Here is a 20,591-nt window from a genome sequence, read left to right as displayed (position 1 = left end):
CCTTGTCCTCCTTGGCGACGACGGCGGGGTCCGCCTGACTTGCCTCGTCCCCTGTAAGCTTCCTGCGACGACGAACGGGCCGCCTGACGGTAGGTGTAAAATCCGCCGCTGGAACCTTTGGAGGCACCCTGTTTGCCTCCGCCGCTCCGAAAGGGCGGCCGCCGTTGCTGGAGAACCCCAAGAGCCCGGGCCGTCTCCGTGTCTGCCTTGATGGCTTGAAGGGAATCATCCACTGTTTTCCCAAACAGGTTGTTTCCGTCGAACGGCATGTCCAAGACTCTGGTCTGCACGTCCTGACGGAAGTCCATAGCCTTGAGCCATCCACGCCGCCTAAGGCACACGCCGTTGCCCAACTGGCGAAATCCAGTGTCAGCGATGTCCGTCGCAATCATGATGGCGTGGTCCGACGCCACCTCTCCTTCCTGTAAGATCTCCAGGGCTTCAGCCCTCTTGTCGTCCGGTAGGAAGTCCAGCAGGGGGGCCAGTTTGAACCACAGCTCCCTGTCGTAGCGGGCTACGATAGCCAAGGCGTTAGCCGCCTTAATCGTCGTCGCTGCAGACGAGATGACTCTGCGTCCCATCGTATCTAACTTCTTTCCCTCGCCGTCTGGCGGGGAGGTCGACGTAGAGGCCGCCCCCCCCCCCCGCTTTCTTCCAGGCCACCGCGGAGACGACCAAGTCCGGGGTCGGCTGTGCCCGAAGGCACAAGGGGGCCGCGCCCGGGACCCGGTACTTCTTCTCGTACCGATCCCTTCTAGCCGGTGTCGTGGATGGGTTCTTGAGGAGGGCGAGGCCCTCATCCCAAATATCGTCCAGTAGAGGTACAGAGAGGACTGTCTTCCTCTTGGCCTCGCGCCGTTGATAAAGGAAACCTTCCTTCTTCTCTTCCGGGCAGAGCTGGAAAAGCTCGGATGCCCTGGCGATCATGGAGTGAAACGATCCAATCTCGTCGGGCGGGGAAGCCCGGGTGGGAGGTGATGACGGCAGATCCTCGTCGTAAACCTCGTCGTCTGTACCCGTCGCGGCCGTGTCATTCCCCGTATCATCCCCACGAGTCGTGGACGGGGAGGAGGGCTGAACAGGGCGCGATGACTGAAAAGGAGGTGGAGGATGAATCCTTCTTCTCTTAGGGGGAGGGCTCCCAGAAGGGCCTGGCTCCGGGTCCCCCGTCGGGAGCGGTTCCTCCGCTGGTGGTAACGGCAGTCTCGTCCTCATCTCCGAGCATAAGGACTGTATAGCCAACAAAATGGCCGCCGAGTTGTCTTGCGGCACGGGTTGAGGGTAGCCCGACGGGCGGTCAGGGGCCCCGTCGGCACCCTCGACGTTATCGTCGTCTTCTATGTCGGGATCCCTCCCGACGGGCTGGTCTTCTTCCACGCCAACGCCGTGGCTTAAGACTTCGATCAGCTCTTCCTCAGAGGTCGAGGCCGAATCCACGACGACCTCCTGCCCACCCTTTTTCTTCTCCGTCGGAGGTTTCACGGGGGTCCTGTCGATGGGCATAAAAGAAGACTCCCTCCGCGGTGGCAGGGAGACTGAGCCCCGAGGTCGCCACCACTGGTGTAGCCTCCACAGGCTGAGCCAGGGCCGCCGCGACTGTCTCGATAGAAGCCTTGGCCGGATGGATTAAGGCTTTCACCACCCTAGGTGCGTTCACCGCCTTCTCCTTGGGGGGAGGGTCACTGCCTCGCTCCCCCTCCGATGGGGCCTTCGAGCTCGACCGGGGTCTCTCCAGGAGCTTCGCCGGGTGCTCGGCCTTCCTCTTACCCGAACCAGAGCGTTGGCTCGTGGTTGATGGTGCCGGGGAGGGTGCGCCCTGCCTGGCGCCCGTAGAGCCCGACCGTTCGACGCTCCCGGTGCCAGCGGACTCGCGGTGCTTGGCCTTATGTTGGACCCCCGTCGCCGGGGCGTCCTCAAAGGTCTTAGAAGACCGCTCGGGCTTCTTCTTCTTCTTCTCGCCTGACGGGCTCTTCCCTTCCAGCCAGTTGGTGAGACGTTGATGGCGGTCCTTCATGGTCCGCTCCGACATATTGCCGCAAAACGCACAGTCCTTCTCCACGTGCGTCTTATCCTCATGTAGGCAGTAAAGACAAAGGGAGTGTTCGTCCTCAAAGACATTCTGAAGCTCGCATCCAGGGCAGACCCTGAACAGCTTTCCGGGCGTCGAGCTTCCCTTCTCCTGGGCCATGTCCGAGATGGGCCTGAGAAACTTCTGGCGTCCACCAAAAGCGTGGCTCGACGAAATCTTCACCCTTGAGGGGCGTAGACGAATCCGACACGGGTCCCCGTTGATCAGATGAAGAAACGGCGGAGCTTGAGGCTCTTTTGACCGGAAAAGAGAAAATGTTCCTAAGAAAAAGCGCGAAAAAAGCACTAAAGCTTGAGAGCAATAGCACGAGGATCCCAACACTTGAACGTGCGGTAAAAATCTGAAGATGGCTGCCAGAGGCGGGGCTTAGGGAGAGGGCAGTCATTGGCTGTGGTCAGTATGACGCAGAGATCAGTGATTGGTTACTACCACGAAAGACAGATCAGAAACAAAACTGATACTGATTTTTCTTTATCGAGGATTCCCAGCCTGACGACGGGGAATATTCATGAGCATGTGAATCCATGCCAGACCCCATGCTGGAGAAAGACTTTGTTGCTGGCCTTCTGGCTGATAGCAACACCTCCATTACGTCATCCGGGAGATCCCAATCCTTTAAACTCAGCTTTTCAGAAACTAGGCATGAAGGTTGAGGGTCCCGATATCCAGATGGAGAACCTGCTCTCCCTTCTGCGAGAGAAGATCCTTTCTTTGTGTAAGACGAATCGGAGAAAAAATTGACATGTCTACCACGTTCTCCTGCCCCAATTTGGGGCAATTAGGATCATGGGTTTCCGGAATCTTCTCAACCTCCTGTTCATTAGAGGAATGACAGGGACTGGAGGAAACGCGTACAGAAGTGGAAATTCCAAGGCCACTACGAACGCGTCCCCTAGAGCTCCTCTCAGGGGAAATTCCCTTAAGCAATACTGATCGTACTTCCGGGTGATACTGGTGGCGAACAGATCCACTTGAGGGGTTCCCCAAAGGGGCGAGGATCTGTTGAAGGACTTCCTGAGCTAGTTCCCACTCGTGGGAGACTCTGTTCTGCCTGCTCAGAGCGTCCGCCATCAAGTTGTTCTCTCCGGCTAGGTGAACTGCCGAGAGATTCCTTCTTGGATTGCCCAAAACCAGAGCCGCATTGCCTCTCTGCACAGTGGCAGTGACCCTACGCCTCCTCTTTGTTGAGGTAGTGCATGGCCACTGTGTTGTCCATCATTATCAGGACATTTTTATCCCTGTACTGATGGCAGGAAAACTTTCAGCGCTAGTCTGATCGCTATCAGCTCTAATAGGTTGATGTGTTGTCTGGACTCTGATGGAGACCAACGACCGCTGTTGGTCAAGTCGTTGGCATGGGATCCCCACCCCGTGAGTGAGGCATCCGTACCTACTGTTATCTCCGGCCATGGTTGCCAAAACTGTTCTCCTTTCAATATGTTCTCCCAACAGACCCACCAATGAAGGTCTCGAGCCACTCTGTCCAGGATTAGTAGGAGATCTGACATTCTCCCTGAGAATTGGGACCACTGGGTCCTTAGTGCCCAGTGGAGATATCTCATTCTCAGGCGAGCCTCTGGCACAAGGAAGATGCAGGATGCCATTAGGCCGAGCAAGCAACCCCAAAAAGTCAAAGGCTGGTAGACGTTGGGCATTTTGAAACCTGGTGACCATCTGTAGAATATCTTGAGCCCTCTCCTCTGGTGGCGAGGCTTTTCCCAGGGATGTGTCCAGGACTGCTCCAATTAACTGGAGTCTCTGTGATGGTATCATCTGTGACTTCTTTAAGTTGAGGGATAAGCCCAGCTTGTGGAGGAAGTGGCAAACAATCTAGATGGATCTGAGCTTGTTCTGGGGATACTGCTCTGATCAACCAGTCGTCCAGGTAAGGCTAGACGTGAATCCCTTCCCTCCTTAGACTTGCAGCCACAACTGCCATAAGCTTGGTAAAGACCCTTGGGGGGGGGGGGGGGAGGTCAGCCCAAATGGCAGAAATTGATAATGAGAGTTGCCAATTGCGAACCTCAGGTATTTCCTGTGTTTGGCATGGATTGGCACATGGAAATAAGCATCCTGAAGGTCTAGAGATACCAACCAGTCCTGAAGCTGGAGGGCCTGAAGGATCTGAGAAAGGGTTACCATCTTGAAGTGGTCTTTCCTGAGGAATTTGTTAAATTCTTGCAAGTCCAAGATGGGTCTCAATCCTCCGTCGTCCTTTGGTACTAGAATGTAGGAGGAATACCAACCCTTGTTCCGCTCTGCTACAGGTACCAGTTCTATGGCACCTTTCTTTAGCAGGTCTAAAATCTTCTGCATAAGGAGCGGGTCTGGAAACTTCAAAGAGTTGTTCCCTGGTGGATGGCTCTGAAGAGTTTGTAGGAAAGGCAGGCAGTAAACTTGGGCAACTGTCTCCAATGCCCAAGCTTCTGACGTAATAGCCTGCCATTCTGCCAGATGTTGAGTTAACCTGCCTCCTACTGGTGTCTTGTGAGGGGAGACCTCAGAGGGGTTTAGAAGCGGCTGACGCAGATGCTGAGGGTAAAGTAGCATCTGCTGGTGCGGATTTGGTACCTTTGACCCGTCCACCACGGGTAATTCATCTCTGGCCCCTTTGAGCTGGCTGTCCTCTGCCTTTTCCAAATGTGGAGTAAAAGCGAAAGGACTTACCCCTTCAGGGTGTACCTGTGGGGCGATTTGGAGTTTGCCGGATTGCAGCCCCAAGAGGTTTTGCTGCCGCTTTGGATGTCTGCAATTTCTCCAGGCTGTCAGCCTTTTTTCCAAATAGAGAAGTGCCGTCAAAGGGCATATTTAGAAGTCTGGCTTGTACATCAGGAGCAAAACCAGACTTCTGAAACCACGCAAATCTGCGGATTGTGGTACTCGTCGCCATGGCCCTGCTGACGCTGTCAGCAGAGTCAATGCCTGTTTGAAGGGAATCTCACATTGCATCCTTCCCATCCTTGATGTTCAAGAATGCTTCCAGTTCTTCCCCTTCTGGAAGACAGTTAGCCGCAGATGAAGCACACTCCCAAAGGGTGTGGCTGAATCTTGCTAGCGTGCAAGTGGCGTTGATAGATTTAAGCGCTATACTGCATGCCGAAAAATCTTTTTTTGACACGTCAAATCTTTTGTCATCTCTGTCTTGTGGAATAGTGGGGTATGCCAATTTACAGCTAGATGAAGTCGCTGCCTGCACAACTAGACTCTCTGGAGTTGGATGCTTGCTTAGATATTCAGGATCTGAAGCTGACACTCTGTATTTAGCAGAGAGTTTTTTACTTACTGCAGGGAGAACTTCAGGAGTCTCCCAATTTGCAGATATTTTCCTTTGCAGTGCAGCATGAAAAGGGACGATGGGATCCTCTTGTGGTCCTTTATCTAATATATCAGTAAGGTCATCTTGCTGAAAAGAGTGTGCAGATGTAATTCACCCCATAAATTGCATTATTCTAGCCATAAAGGACCTGTAAGGTATCTCTGCATGTTCTCCAGGTTCTGGTCTAGCAAATTCTGCCTCTGGAGAGGTATCTATACCACTGGCCTCCTGTAGAGACTCCTATAGATCTTTCAATCTGTTTTCTTCAGAAATGAATTCCTCTGGATTGGGTACTGTTTTTCTTTGTAGTCCGAAAGGTCTCATTGTCAGAGTCCTCCCCTTCCTCATATACAGAGGATAAAGCTCTGAAGTAATCAGATCTTGGACAGGGAGTAAAACCCATTTCTAAAGAGGAAGGAGCCAAACTTGTGGTTGCTGCATGTGAAAACGTCATAGGTTGTCGACGTGGACGTTGTAGGCTTCGACAAACCTGTAAAAGGCATCGAAAACGTCCGAATAGGCCTCGAACTCTAGAGGATCGGAATCCTACTCGGCATTGTCGAGATTGTCCACGCCACTATCGACATCATGGTCGGGGTTTTCGACACCTCTGGTGCCCGTGGCGTAGTAGAGGTTTTAGGTTTATCTTTCATCAGAGTCGATGACGGCGTCTAAGACGGTGTCGATGATACAGATTTGTGCGTCGAATGTCCCTTTGACAATGGCGTCGATTATGCAGTTTTATCTGATGATGTTTTGCCTTTACTCAAGGGTTCATGACGCTAGAGTATTTTTGCTCGCCGGGTTCAACAACTCGCAGGGTTTTTGTTTTCGGGTCTTTCACATCAACTGTAGGCATCTCGAGGGGGTCAAGGCCGCTTTCTTGAAGACCCTAAGCATTTTCTTATGAAATACTTCCCACCTATCCAGAGAGCTGTGTTTTGTGGGGTAGGTAGGTGACCCTTTCCGGGGAACTTGAGGAAGAAGAAGAGGGAGATCTATGGCGCCTCTTAGAGTGTCACGAAGAGTGATGGGAACCGCTTCGAGATCTCGATCAGGAATGTCTCGACTCAGCCGAGGAAACTTTTGAAGGGGTAGAAGTTTTAAAAGCCTTACCTCTTTCTAACTTCCCCTTATGCTCCTTCAAGGCTTTCGCCGTCATGGACATGCAGTCCTCACACTCTGAACACTGATGCTCTGATCCCAGGCACCACAAACAGATCCTGTGAGGATCCATTAGAGACCTCTTCTTTTCACAGTGTAGACATTTTTTAAAACTGGATCGTGGAGTCGATGGTTCGGATGAAGATGCCATCATTAGAAACTTAGATTTTCGCAGATTTATGAAGATTTTTTCTAAGAATGGAACCGAGCGTTACGTCCTCGAGGCTAACGAAGCGTGAAAAAATGGAATTGATCAACGGACGCTGCGCAAGACTATTCGTACTCATAGTGACGTCGGCGCCGATACAGGGGCCTTCGATGGACACTGACTCGAGGGACGTCGACGTGCAGCGCCCTCTACTGTGAAAACATTTTTCTGAGGCCAGCAAGCTGGAAGTGGACTTCTCAAAGATAAGGAATACGTCGGAGGACACAATCCCTCCGAAAGAGGAGAGTATGGGGGGAGAGGGAGAAGATGAGTACAGGATGCCCAGAGTGTTGGATGAATAGTGGGCGGGAAGAGCAGAGGGCCTGGGAGGGAGGAGGGGAGTGCAGTAGGATTGGCAATTTCCTTGCAGATTTTAAAGAGTTCAGCCGTGTTATTGGTGGCCCCCGAGATGTGGGCTTGTACATTAGCCCTCTTCTTGGAGTTGATGGAGAGACGGTATTGCCTTTGAAGCATGCGGCAGGCCAGTTTATCAGGTGAGTTTGATGCCTGTCACTTCTGCTCTGTAGCTTTGCACTTGCGCTTCAAAGCAGCCCAGTCGGAGTCATATCAAGAATTGCATTTGGAGGCAGGCTGCATGCGGATCCTCAGGACGGGGGCAAGGATGTCCAGTGTGTTGGAGATGGAGATTAGCTAGAACAGAACAGAGTCAGAAGGTGAGTCTGATTAAGGGGGCCGAGGAGGGATGAAGGGGAGGCAAATCCAGTGACTGACCCGCTTCATCCGTCGAATGATGGAGGAGACTGGCAGTGTGGGCAGAGGCATGAAGGGATGGGGCAGGTCAAGGTGGGAAGAGAGGAGAGAGTGGGCTGACCAGGAGAAAGAGGTAGTGAGAGGGATGTCTGTTGAGGTGAGAGCATCCAAGGTGTGTCCGGCAGAGTGAGTTGGGCCAGAGGGAAGAATAGTGGGGGAAAGAGTGTTGCAGAGGTCACGGAAGAGAGCAGTGGCCACATCAGGAGAGTCAGGTCGAGATGGATATTGAAGTCCAAGGAAAATAAGTTTGGGGGAGGAGGCAAGAATAGAGGACAGGTCGGCCCATTCTGAGAGGAAGGTCAGTCCTGGGGGTCTGTAGATCGTAGGAGAGAAAGTAGGCGAGACAGACAGCCTGCAGACCAGGCTTTTTAAGGATGAGTAGGTTTGAGTGAGGAACCGACTCTGGGAAGATTAGAGCTACACCACCACCAGGCCGGGAGGACCTGGGATTGGACAGAATCTTGGTAGCCCCCAGGGGAGAAGAGTGTCAAAAGCTGTGACGAAGCTGGCCTTGAACCACGTCTCAGTGAGAGCAAGGATTTCAAGGTCTTCAAGGAAGTGCCAGATGCCAAAGGTGTGTTTGAGGGCAGAGTGAGAATTAAGGGTAGCCAAGTGAAGCTGGCTGCCCCTTTAAAAGATTTGCGAGGGGGGGCACAGGGGTCAACACTGGGGGGGGGGGAGGGGACAGCAGGGATGAGGGGTGGAGGGAGGAGGGCCAGGGGAGATAAAGAGACGCCTGCCAAGAAGGAGGAGGAGGTTGGGCTGGGAGCCCTGGGCTATGATAGTGACATGATGATAGACATCAATGGTGCATTTGGCTGGGATGCGGCACTCCCTTGCCCAATAAGTCGTCAGAGCCAGTGTTAAGCTCCTACCCCCTCCCACACAGACAGCAAGTGAACAGCAAATGCATGTGATAATTAGAGTATGAACTAAATATTAACAAAAGTAGAAAACAGTCCATTCAAATCTGAACCCTCTTTGAAAAAGTACATCAGGATTCTAACCAGGCAGTTTTCCCCACACCCACAAAATTGAACACGAAATATTCAATCTCTCAGCATGAAACAAGACCAAAAAGCAGGAAAAACTACAGAAAGAGATGCAGCTCCAGTGAAGTGATACATTGCACATTGTGGGATTGTTTTCCAAGAGCTGGACATATAGAGGCAAAAACCAGTTGCCTTCTGAGGGCTCTGCGTTATTAGGTTGATTTTTTCCATTAGAAAAGCGTTCTGAGAAGGAATGTCTACAGTAATTACTTTAGAAGAAGGGGCCTAGAGAACAATTCCTTTCTGGATAAAGGAATGCAAACAAGAACACTGTTTCCAAGACATTTTAAGCAACAGTTGACCAAATCAGGCTAGTTAAAATCACCTCTTTGATTCATACAAGCATGCACAATGTAAGACTGTCAATAACTCGAGAAGCACCTTACCGTTTGGGAGAACTGTGGGTTGCCAATTCTTTAAAAGCTTTGTGAGTTCCATCATAAACCTCGAGTAGGGTTCTGTGAAGATGTTATCCAGTCGGCCATTTTCAAATAGGTACTATGATGGGAAAAATCACAAGCACAAAGACTATTGGATCCTTGTCTTTAAAAACTATGCAAAAACATATTCTTAACGTTTATTTCGCCCCCGGTATGGTGTGACACCAATTAACAACAAAATGAAAACCAATCACAAAGACTATTGGATCCTTGTCTTTAAAAACTATGCAAAAACATATTCTTAACGTTTATTTCGCCCCCGGTATGGTGTGACACCAATTAACAACAAAATGAAAACCAATCACAGGTGTGAACACACTGCACCTTTTCAGTGCTCAAGTACACAATTAACCTTTTGAAATATGTTCTTCAGCTGTCTGAATAAGGTACAGAGTCTGGGGCTCTATCTGCTCCTTGATTTACAGCCGAATTCCCATGGTTAATGGTAAACATGGTCCATGTTTGCCACAACGGTCAATACATAGCTATCTTTGCCCCTGCTGGTACCCGTTTGAACAAGAAACACTGTTGCATGGTACCACATAAGACTAAGATTCACATTTTTCATAATGCGAGCTGAGACAGATGGAACAAGTTACTTACCTGTAACTGTTGTTGTCCAGCATGGTCTGGCATGGATTCACAGGTGTTAGGGAGAATTCTCTGTTTAGGCTGAATTTCCCTACCTAGTGAGTCCCCCAGCAGCTTTGCTGGATTTCTGGGGTTTATTTTTTTCTCCTGCCAAGAGTGAGACTCTTTTACCCTCACTCTTGGACATGTTGAACTGTGTTATCTTGGACAAACCTTGTGTTGAATGGGCTATGGGGTCTTTTACTCCATAGGGCCTCATGTATTTTTGTGATGTGGGTTACACAGCACCCTCTGTGCAGTAACCCAGGGGTGTCCTAGGGACTCCCCAACATAGACTCCATACCCTGGGACTGACTACTGTCTCCCAGGGCATGTAAAGTCACCAAAGACTTTATTAGTCTTGAATCCTGAACAGAACCAGTACAAACCATCATATTGTGGACGTACTGGCTGGGGCAATTCGATTGCCCCAGGGTCTGTTAGTCGAGGGGGCACGTCTCCGTCCCCCCTGATCGAGTTTTGGCTGGTGGCAGTGGAAACTACTTTTTATATTCGACCGCGAATATTTCCCTATGGGATTTCCCATTGTTTTAGGCTAACACATTTAATTATTTATTTACGGTAGCCTTAAACATACCGCCGGTTTATATATTTATTATTATAACTCCGGTCGGGTTATTTTGCCAAAACTTGATCCTAAAATGGCGTTGGTGTTCACCTCTGTAATTCTGACCCAAAGTGGAGCCCTTTGTCCCACTTTTGGCGGGCTTCTCCACAGAAGCCCTCCAAAGTGGTGCCACTCTGTCTGGGGTACTTAGGAGGGGTGGAGGGGAATTTAGGCACCCTGGACTGAGTTACCTTGGTAACTCAAGTCGCACTCCGTCCTGATTGGCCCAAGTGGTGAGCCGCCCGGCTCACCACTTAGCATGTTTCAGTGACAGCTAGGCTGGGTGAATGGGGGTTTGCTGCATAAAAGCAGGGCTTTGGGGACTGGAACTTCAGAAGTCGCCACAGGACCAAGAATCCGACGAGGGAAGAGCTGAGCCGACCTGCTTCGACGACACCAACCGGTGGAGCCCTGCTGAACCGTCTCACCACTTTTCCCGACGACCGAGGAGAACTCTTAACGGAGTGGCTCCTTCCCTTGACTGGTGGGGACAACCAGTTTTTCGCCTTCTTTCCGTTCTTCGAGGTATCTCGTGGCCGCCTTGCCTGTGCCAAGCACCCCGGCAACCGGAATACCACACTTTACCCCCAAACCGCGAAAGTCGGTACAACCCTTTAACCGGAGGACTCCACGGCTGGTTTCTTCCCGGGCAGTGCTACGACCTTTCTCTTCTGCTCTTCAGCGAGATATTCTTCTCCCCTGACCGACGTCGAGCCTTGCTGTCACTGCCTGGAACAACTGCCACCACTGGAGGATCCTTTCCGCTTAAGGTACCGTGTTCCGCCTGGCTTCCCTTGCCACCGACTGTACGGGGTAGATTTAGTCCCCGGCTTTCGAACCTGGGAGTGCCTGGGACACTTTGGCTAAACTTTCTGAGCCACTCTAAACTCTTTGACTCTTTGCAAGACTTTGAATCTCTAAAAACAGTGTGATCTTGGGCACATTTTCGCTCCGGCTACTCTAAGAGTGGGCCCTGCCTAGTGACTTTTGCTCACCTGTGACTTTGTTCTTCTTTAAGCCTATTGCAAGTGTTCTGGACCTTAGAGTGGTGTGTTTAACCTACTTCTGCTTTTTCTATCCCTTTCTTGGAAACTACTAGAGTGTCATCTAACGTTAAGCACTCACCTCTGTTTTAATTAAGTGGTGTTAACCTAGAGTTGTCTAGATAGGAGAAAGGATTGAATCTACTTTCATTATAACTGTGTTTTAAGTGTTTCACCATATTCTTTGCTAGAGTGTTTTTAATTTATGTGTATTTTAAATAAATAACTATATACTTTTGAAACCAAGCTCTGGTCAGTGTTTGCTTGTGCTATTGTGTTTTTGGTACCTATTGTGTATACTTTGCATACTGCCTAACTCTTCTTGAGAGAAGTCTGACTGCTCAGCCACAGCTACCAGGTAAATCTGGGTGGTACAGACTGCTACCAAAGGGGTTTACTGCTATACCTGTAGTCTTAAATCTTTTGCAGTGTTCCCAAAGGGAACTGCACAGGTTTCTGCCTAACAGGCTCATGAATATTCCCCCCCGTCAGGCTGGGAATCCTCGGTGAAGAGAAAATCAGTTTCACTTCTGAACTGTCTTTCTCCTAACAACCAATCATTGGTCTCTGTGTCATACTGCCCCCAGACAATGACTGCCCTCTACCTAAACCCCTCCTCTGGCAACCATTTTCAGATGTGGTAGCACGTAAAGTGGCAGTAGGACCAAGAGAAGAGCAGCAGAGGGGTAGGCGGGAGGGTTTGTATGTGAATCCATGACAGACCCATGCTGGAGAACAACAGTTACATGCTTGTGAATAAAGAATACATAGTCGTACACACATGCACAACCACGGGAGGTGGCAAGGCTCAACATTAGCAGTACAACAGTACTACTGTTTTCACTGTCTGGGGACCCCAAGACAATATTTTATAGTATAGAAGAAAACAGTTCAAATTCACATTTTAATGGGAAGGAAAGGTGTAACACACAAAAGCTATATCATTAAGAAAAATATTTTATTATAGAAAAAAAGACAATTCTCATTAAAACTGTGTTAAATAATACACAGATTAAGGAACAACCCTAAAACCAGGTTATCAAAAAACAGGACGATTACATACACAACATCAATGTAAAAATAAAAAAAACAACCATACCACATTAACTAAAAAAACAACATTTACCATACAAATAAAATTCATTTGTTGCAATCTATATATAACCCTAAGGCTCAACATTAAGCATCTCAACATTAAGCATCTCTTACGTCCTCACCAGGCTCATCTTCAAGCGAACAGATTGCGCAGCATTGCTTGCCCGACTCTGGACTCCTCCCTGGAATTCCTGTCGACGCAGTAGAATTTCGTGAAGGTGTGCGTCGACCTCCACGTAGCAGGCCTGCAGATGTCCAGCAGGGGCACACCAGACAGGAAGACCGTAGTTGCAGCGATCGCTCTGGTCGAATGTGCTCTCGGACGGCCAGGCAACTATCGGTTTGCCAACAGGTGACAATGGGTGATGCAGCCGGAGAGCCACCTGGAAATGGAAGTCTTGGAGAGGGCCTTCCCATGGTTCACAGGGCCAAAGTTCACAAAAAGTTGCAATGTCTTCCGAAAACTCTTCTAGTGGTCCACATAGAACTTCAGCGCTCTAGCCACATCCAGCGCGTGCAAAGTCCTCTCAGCTGGCTATGAAGGCGTCGGGAAGAATACAGGTAACACCAAGGGCTCGTTTAGATGAAAGTCCGACGGCACCTTGGGCATGAAGGAGGGGTGCGTCTGTAGTACCACCCTCGTCTTGTGAAATGTCAAGTGAGGTGGTTTACAAGAGAGGGCCTGGATCTCTCCCAATCGTTGTGCGGAGGTGATGGCCACAAGGAACGCTGTTTTCCATGACAAAAATTTCAGTGGCGCCGAATGCATAAGCTCGATCAGTGGACCCATGAGCCTAGTAAGCATCACATTGAGCTCCCACGCCAGGGCCGGAGCCTTCACTGGCGGGAACGAGCAAAATAGTCCTTTGACGAACTCCTTGACCAAACGATGCGACCAGAAGGATGATCGTCCAGGATATCTGGTGTAGCGGGAGATAGCTGCCAGATGAACCTTGATGGAAGCATGGGTCAGTCCTGCCTTAGCCAACAACAACAAATACGGAAGCTCTTCCACTTGTGCCCATAGCATTTGAGAGTAGATGAAGCTCTGGCTTTGGCGAGCACCTCCTTACTATCCGCTGGGAGATCTTAGCCCCCAAACTCTGGTCCTGCAGGAGCCAGGCCTTCAGGTTCAGCGATCCTGGGTCGTGGTGCAGAATTGCACCTCCTTCCCTGGTGAGAAGACAGGCGTCCACCGGCAGCTTGACTGGAGAGGATGTTGACATGTCCAGAAGGTCCAGGTACCATCTCTGTCTCGGCCACGCCGGTGCCATCGAGGATCGACTATTCGAAGAAGCAACGGAGGGAACGCATACAGAAACAGGTCGTCCCAGGCTGGGGAAACCTGCTGGCAAACCTCCGGCACTTGGTGTTAGTCGACGTTGCAAACAGATCGATCTGAGGATTGCTCCATCTGCGGAACAAGTGATCCACTTGGTCCTGCCGAAGTTCCCACTCGTGGCAAGAGCGCAGCCCCCTGCTTAGAGAGTCGGCAATGGTGTTCTTCACTTCTGCTAGATGAAACGGGACGAGGAAAATCTCCTGGACTACAGCCCAGTGTCAAAGGTCCTGCGCCTCTTTGGAGAGCGCCGGGGATCTGGTTCCCCCTGCTTCCGGATGTAGAACATCGTGGTGGCTTTGTCTGTGAAGACCTGTACCATTTTGCCCTTGAGGGACGGAAGGAAAGACTAGAGGGCCCAAAACACTGCCAGACACTAGGTGAACACTTGTGGCACCAACTTTAACGCAAAGGGAAGGGCCTTGAACTGGTAATGTTGTCCTTGAACCACGAAGCGTAGGTACTTGTGTTGTCCCTAGTGTATGGGGATGTGAAAATAGGCATCTTCCAGGTTCAGCAACGACAGAAAATCCTCCTCTTCCAGCTATCCTAGCACGTGCTGAAGGGTCACCATCAGAAACTTTTGGGACTTGATGTACTTGTTCAGACGGTGGAGGTCCAGAATGAGCCTCCAACCGCCGGTCTTCTTTCTTTCGAGGAAGTAACGAGAGTACACTCCGGAGCCCCGTAGACTCTCTGGGACGAGCTCCATCGCCCCCTTTCTTAACATGGCCCGTACCTTGGCAATGTCCGTGGTCACTAATGTCATGGTCAGAGGCCACCTCGCCTTCCTGAAGAATCTCCAACGCCTCAGCCCGCTTGTCATCAGGAAGGAAGTCCAGGAGGGGGGCCATCTTGAACCAAAGTTCCCTGTCGTAACGCACCACGATGGCGAGGGCGTTAGCGGCCTTGATGGTCGTTGCTGCCGACGAGATCACTCGCCCCATGGCATCCAACTTCTTCCCCTCACTGTCCGGGGGGGGGGGGGGCGCGGGGGTGGGGCCGCCGACTAGGATGAGCCCGAAGAGAACTTCTTGGCCGCCGCCGAAACCACAGAGTCTGGAGACGGCTGGGATTGTAAACACTTGGGCGCAGAGTCTGGCACTCTGTACTTCTCATAGCGATCCCTCTTCGCCAGAACCGATGAAGGGTTCTTCATGAGGGACAAACCCCCGTCCCAAATGTCATCCAATAACAGGATCAAAAGTAAGGTTTTCCTCTTCGCCTCCCTGCGCTGGTAAAGGAAACCCTCTTTCTTCTTCTCCGGGGCGAGGTGGACCAGCTCTGAGGCGCTGGAGATCAAGGCGTGGAACGAACCAATCTCGTCGGGCGGTGAAGATCTGGCCAGCGGAGACGGGAGATTCCTCAAGGCCGCCGTCGTCGTCCGTGCCCATCGTCGCTGTGTCCGGGTCCGTGGCATCCCTCGGCAAGGGGTGACATGGCAGAGGGGGGTGAACTCTCCTCCTCTTGGGTGGTGGTTCCTGCGATGGCCTCGGTGGCACGGGCGCAAGAGGCAACCTTGTCTGGCTTTCCGAGCATAGGGTATGCAGAGCCGTAAGGATGCCCACTGAGATATCCCCAGGTGGTTGCTGGGGTGGAGGCTACGGGACCAGGGTGTTTGTGGCTTGGGCTGATCCATTCTGTCGTCTCTGCCCTGTTGCTCCTTGGTCTGGTTGTCAACCTTCATTGTCGCCCTCGTCGGGGTCCCCCCCGTAGGGCCTGCTCTCGACGCATCTCCCCTCCTGGAGGACCAGGAGGCTAGTGAGCTCTTCCTCTGAGAAAATGTCTGTGCCCTGGAGGACCACCGTGCCCCCCACCTCTCTGCGACCGGGGGAGACGGTTTCAGTGAAATGATGGGCATCACCTTCTCCAGAGTCTTCTCGATGGGCTGGAATGAGGATTCCTTCCTGACAGGCAGGGATACCATCGCCTTAGGGGCCCGTGCCCTGCGAATCTGCCCCGGCGGCCTTCGCAAGGGATGCCGCTACTACTTCGATGGAAGTGTGGGTCTTCGCCTGATGCACCTGGGCCTTTGTGTTTTTGACCGTGTCCGCGGCCTTCACCTTAGCGGGAGGGTCGTGACCCTGCTCCCCCTTGGCCTTCTCCGTCGGTCCGGCCTGGGACTTCTCCAAAAGCTTGCCCAGATGGTCCGACTTCCTCCACTTTGAAGAACCCGAGCGTTGGCTCATGGTCGAAGGTGCTGGAGATGCAGAACTCGCCCTGGCCGCCAAGGAGCCCGCCCCAACAGCGCTCCCGGAGGCAGTGGACTTGCGGTGCCCAGCCTTATATTGGGCCCCCGCGGGGGGGTTGCCCTCAAAGGTCTTAGAAGACAGCTCAGCTTTCTTCTTCTGGGCAGGGGAGGCATGCTGCCTGGACTCACCCAGAGCAGGGGCCTTGGCCTGCATCCACTCGTTGAGGCACTAGCGTTGGTAGGCCCACGTGCACGGCACCATCTCCCGACAAGCCACGAAAAAATAGACCAAAACTCACAAAACACAGTAAAAGCTTGAGAGCAAAAGCACGAGGACACCCAACACTTGAACGTGCGGTAAAAATCTGAAGATGGCTGCCACAAGTGGGGCTTAGGTAGAGGGCAGTAATTGGCTGGGGGCAGTATGACCCAGAGACCAGTGATTGTTTGTTAGGAGAAAGACAGTTAAGTGAAACTGATTTTTTCTTTACCAAGGATTCCCAGCCAGATGATGGGGAATATTCATGAGCATGTGAATCCATGCTAACCCCATGCTGGAGAAGCATCCTAATGAAGGATTTCCCATGAGAAACGCATTGGCATTTGTGATCGGTCTTCCTCTGCTGGACGACATCATTTTATATTTTTACTAGATTACTATAACTATTTGCACACCAATTTAATGATTGTGTTGCATACTTATGTAAAATCTTGTATCTGCTCTCTCCATGGTCTAAGCACTGATACAATCAAAACAATTGGCATAAGATATTTGTGCAACAGTAGCATTAATCTGTGTTCCAGTTTGCCAAATTATAATACTCAAGATCTGTTTCAATTACTCATTGGGTAACCACATCTTTTTAACATACTTAAATACATGTAGACATAAACACAATGCTAATTTTCAATCCAATTAGTAGATAATTGCACGCACCGCCGCAAAAGGGTTTCACTGGTACAATGAGCATCAAAGAACCCTGATAATTGTCTACCACCAATGTGTGCAATGAGGAACACTTCCATCTTAATGTTTTTACAGAGTACAAATATCAGATTACATAACTTTCGGAATAGTTTTGAGGTTATCAACCCATACAATATAAGAATAAGATAATGCAGCATATGTGAAGGAAACTAACAAGATTGAGACTTACTAAATGTATTACATAGTATGTTTTGCAATACACTAATCAAAAACCATGCCGTATGAAATTGCAAAGCTGGAGATAAAAGGGAATTTAGGACTGCCACAGCCTTGAAAAAGCCTAGCAGGGTGAAACACATATTGGCTTAACTAGTGATTTGAAAGTCTATTTTCACACAACAAGCATAAGGCTTAACAACCGATTTAGCAATACACCTGCCAGTTTTAGACTGGATAATGGGTGAACATAATTGAAAAGTATACTGGGTGCAAACTCAACTCTGACAATAGCAGAGACACTAAATCAGACTACTAGGATAATAACAGTGACAAAAAAGCCTTAGTACTTTCAGACTCCTGCACAAAGTCTCCATATTCAGAGAAAGACAAACAAAGCATTTGAGTCTCATATCCCTACGGATCAGCAAGTAGAATTACCTACTCCCATTGGGGAAGTGGTTGAAGACCATAAGGTGTACTTGGTTATGATACAGCTTTAAGAGGAGCACCAACATGAAATTGGGGCACTGTTTTGGTCTAAGTTGTACCTAGCAGAAAAAGACTTGCTCAAGCTTTATGTAAGCGAAAGCCCTAGGGAAGGAGGGGGAAGAAGAGGTAATTAAGCCAGCCTTTTCAAAAGAGGTTGAGGTATGGTCAGTGAACCCCTATGCAGAGTCATGGGCTGTTGTAAGTACAGAACTGTTATTAAAAAAATCATGTGTGACATGGCTGTGGCACCCCACAAAGAACAACAGTATTTGCAACACCAAAGCCTCACAGTATCCAATCAAAGCACAAGCGATTTCAGATTTAAGGATAATCACTTTTGTTAATCTTAATGATGTTATTGAGATTTTATTTGCAAATGTTTAATGTTTTTAAAACTATAAAAGAATAAAAAATGTAAAAAATTTAAAGGATAATAGTGGGTCAGTTATTAGACCCGGGGGATCTAGTACCACAATCGAGCCTGCACAACACTTCAAGTGTCCAAGCCAGATGGTTCATATCGCCTGGTGATTGATTTCAGAATACTCAATGCTAACACAGGCACTGAGGCTTTGGAACATGCACAGCTCAGGCCTTTTGAGTAACATACACTGATGCAAGTATAAAACTGCGTTAGATCTGGGTAATTAATTTTTCACCCTGCGTCTATATACAAAGAGCCATTAGTACATTGCTATAACATTCAAAGGGAAGCAGTTAAAAAATGTATTTAGTTAAAGTTACAGGGAAAACAATGCATTTTTGGAACAAAAATGCATACAAAACTAAGTCTGAGTGACAGAGCGGAGGACCCGTGTCCTTAACAATGGGTGATTGGATGTGGATATAAGACCAGACGATGCAGTGTAAGTAGAAACATGAACCAGGGAGAAGGACAGTAGAGCATGACATATGATTGGGATAGAGAAGGAAGTGCCAAGTTTTAGGATCAAGGCGCGAGGGAGAAGTGCTGTGGGGTTGTCGTAGAGAGGTAGGGAGAGAGGAGAAAAGTGTGGCATAGAATGCTATGCAAGTGGTTTTTCAGAAAGTGTTAGGTAATAATTGGTGCAGTCACACTGTGTGAGACTACACAACACTCTTCTACGTGGTATTAGGTAACCCACTTTTGGTATAGGTTTGTACTACACAAGTTGATAGTGTGACTGATCAGCTAGGCCTATCTCAAGAGGGGTAAATGTGAGCGGTACAATTGAAGTTCGTAAATACAAGTAACAGACTTACACTCAAGGTTTCAGTTATAAATAGTTATTTAACGTTAGTTTTAAATGAGCCTTCTTTAAAAAGGCAATTTGTTGTAACAATTCAAATACAATTTAAAATTACTTTTCAGAGTCAAAGAAAGCCACTGGATAATCTTTGGATATGTTTCATACACTACTCATACACCCTGAGGAGACTTCAATCACAAGTATAGTATCTGAGTTGCAGAAAGGAAAGGGTTAGGGAAGTAAAAAGGTTAGAACAGTTTTCTTAGAAAATGTGAGGACAACTAAATCCTCCAATGAAGTCTAGATAAGCCTTTCCCAGCAGTATCAGTTTACACAAGCTACTACCTATGAGGGACAAACAGTATCAAAGTCAATGAATTAAGAAAAATGCCTTTAGAAAGCCAGGACAGTCAAAGTCATTTGGAACACAGTCTATGGATCTGATGCACTTCTTGGATCAAACTCTTGCACACAGTGAGAGTTCAGTAAAATCACTTGTAGGGCCACAAGCTTTGTGAAGGGAGTTGAAGTCAACTCGAAAAAGGTAGCCAATGCAATTTCCAAGTGAGCAGAGCGTGGCTAAAGGCAATAAGGTAAGTAACCCAAGCTTAAACAGTACCTCTGGTTAGGAGACGAGTGGTCCAGCTGGATTCCGTCTTGCTAGAGCCTCCCTGGTCCCTGAGCCTCAGTCATGGGGACAAAAGGGAGAACATCTGGAGGGCTCCTGCGACGGTACTTGGGAGGGCGCCGGTAGCTACAGGCTCTTTTCAGTTCAGCAGCACTTCGCAGTTTCGGCGCTTAGCAAACAGCACATATGCGGATCTCGGACACCGGTTGGACTCTTCGCTCCCTCGGTCCTGCACTCTGGTGAAGGGACTCTGGATTTGGATGTCCTGCTTCTGGAGGGTCCTTAGGAGTCTCATGGAGCTTCTAGCTGGATTTTGTCCGCGGCAGACGTTGCACTCGACTGCAGACACTCGACCCCTGGCATTGGGCTCCCGCAGCAACACAGAGGTACTGCAAGTCGGAGATGGTGGTCCAGTGGAGTTCGTCTCGGGGTTAGTTGGTCCCACTAACCCAAGGAGAGAAGTAGTTCCATCAGGAACCTCTGTCGAGGTGAAAAAGGATGTCAGCACAGCAGCAGGGCTTCACCGGGCAATTCAAGGGTCCAGGAGGTTTCAGCAAGCTTTGTTCGCGGTTTCTTCATCGGGTGTTTCTCCCAGTTGCCGACTCTGCCTGTAGTCCTAAAACCCTCGCTTTTTAAGCAGGTTTCTGCCATTGATGCACAGCCTAGGCAGTCAATCACACAGCAGGTTGGCTGTCCTTAAAGGACAGCCAGCCGGACAGCCAGCCAATCAGGACTAGTTGCATTCAGGCATTCCTAGAGACAAAAGACAGGGGAGTTTCAGGACACTGTCCTTCCAGACACGCTGGAGCCAGGGGAGGGCTTCAGGGCCGACGCCCGCCAAAGGCAAGCCAAACAGAAGGGCTTAAACCTGTCAACACACAGAGTACAATGCAAGAAATACCTCACAAACAGAAAATGGTGAAAAAAGAAGACCGAGGCCATTTTGACAAAATGGTCACCCATGGGTGCTGTACTACAGCTGAGGTTCTGCCTGCGGTAGAAAAGCACAATGGAAGGAAAAAGTAAACCACTGCCACCAACCATTTAAAGTAGTGAGGGTATCATAAAAAAGTTACATTAGAATGTAGGATAAGGGGCTACTAAGTAACACCCCTCACCCCAAGCACTGCAC

At 49.6% G+C, this 20,591-nt stretch overlaps 1 protein-coding gene across 15 annotated transcripts in view; it reads right to left on the bottom strand.

The window, feature by feature from the left end:
* Positions 1 to 20,591, bottom strand: part of ZMYM4 (zinc finger MYM-type containing 4) — a 1,943,772-nt gene that overhangs the window by 123,937 nt on the left and 1,799,244 nt on the right. For all 15 annotated transcript variants that reach the window (XM_069622579.1, XM_069622582.1, XM_069622583.1 and 12 more), the window contains one exon: positions 8,987 to 9,098. In XM_069622579.1, the coding sequence (XP_069478680.1) occupies positions 8,987 to 9,098 (112 nt within the window). The remainder of the gene's footprint in view (positions 1 to 8,986; positions 9,099 to 20,591) is intronic.

Source organism: Ambystoma mexicanum, chromosome 11, assembly GCF_040938575.1.
Source record: "Ambystoma mexicanum isolate Mex_15411 chromosome 11, UKY_AmexF1_1, whole genome shotgun sequence".
Lineage (NCBI taxonomy): Eukaryota > Metazoa > Chordata > Amphibia > Caudata > Ambystomatidae > Ambystoma > Ambystoma mexicanum.
The sequence above is the reverse complement of the archived record's forward strand: the minus strand, read 5'-3'. Positions and strand labels throughout refer to the sequence as shown.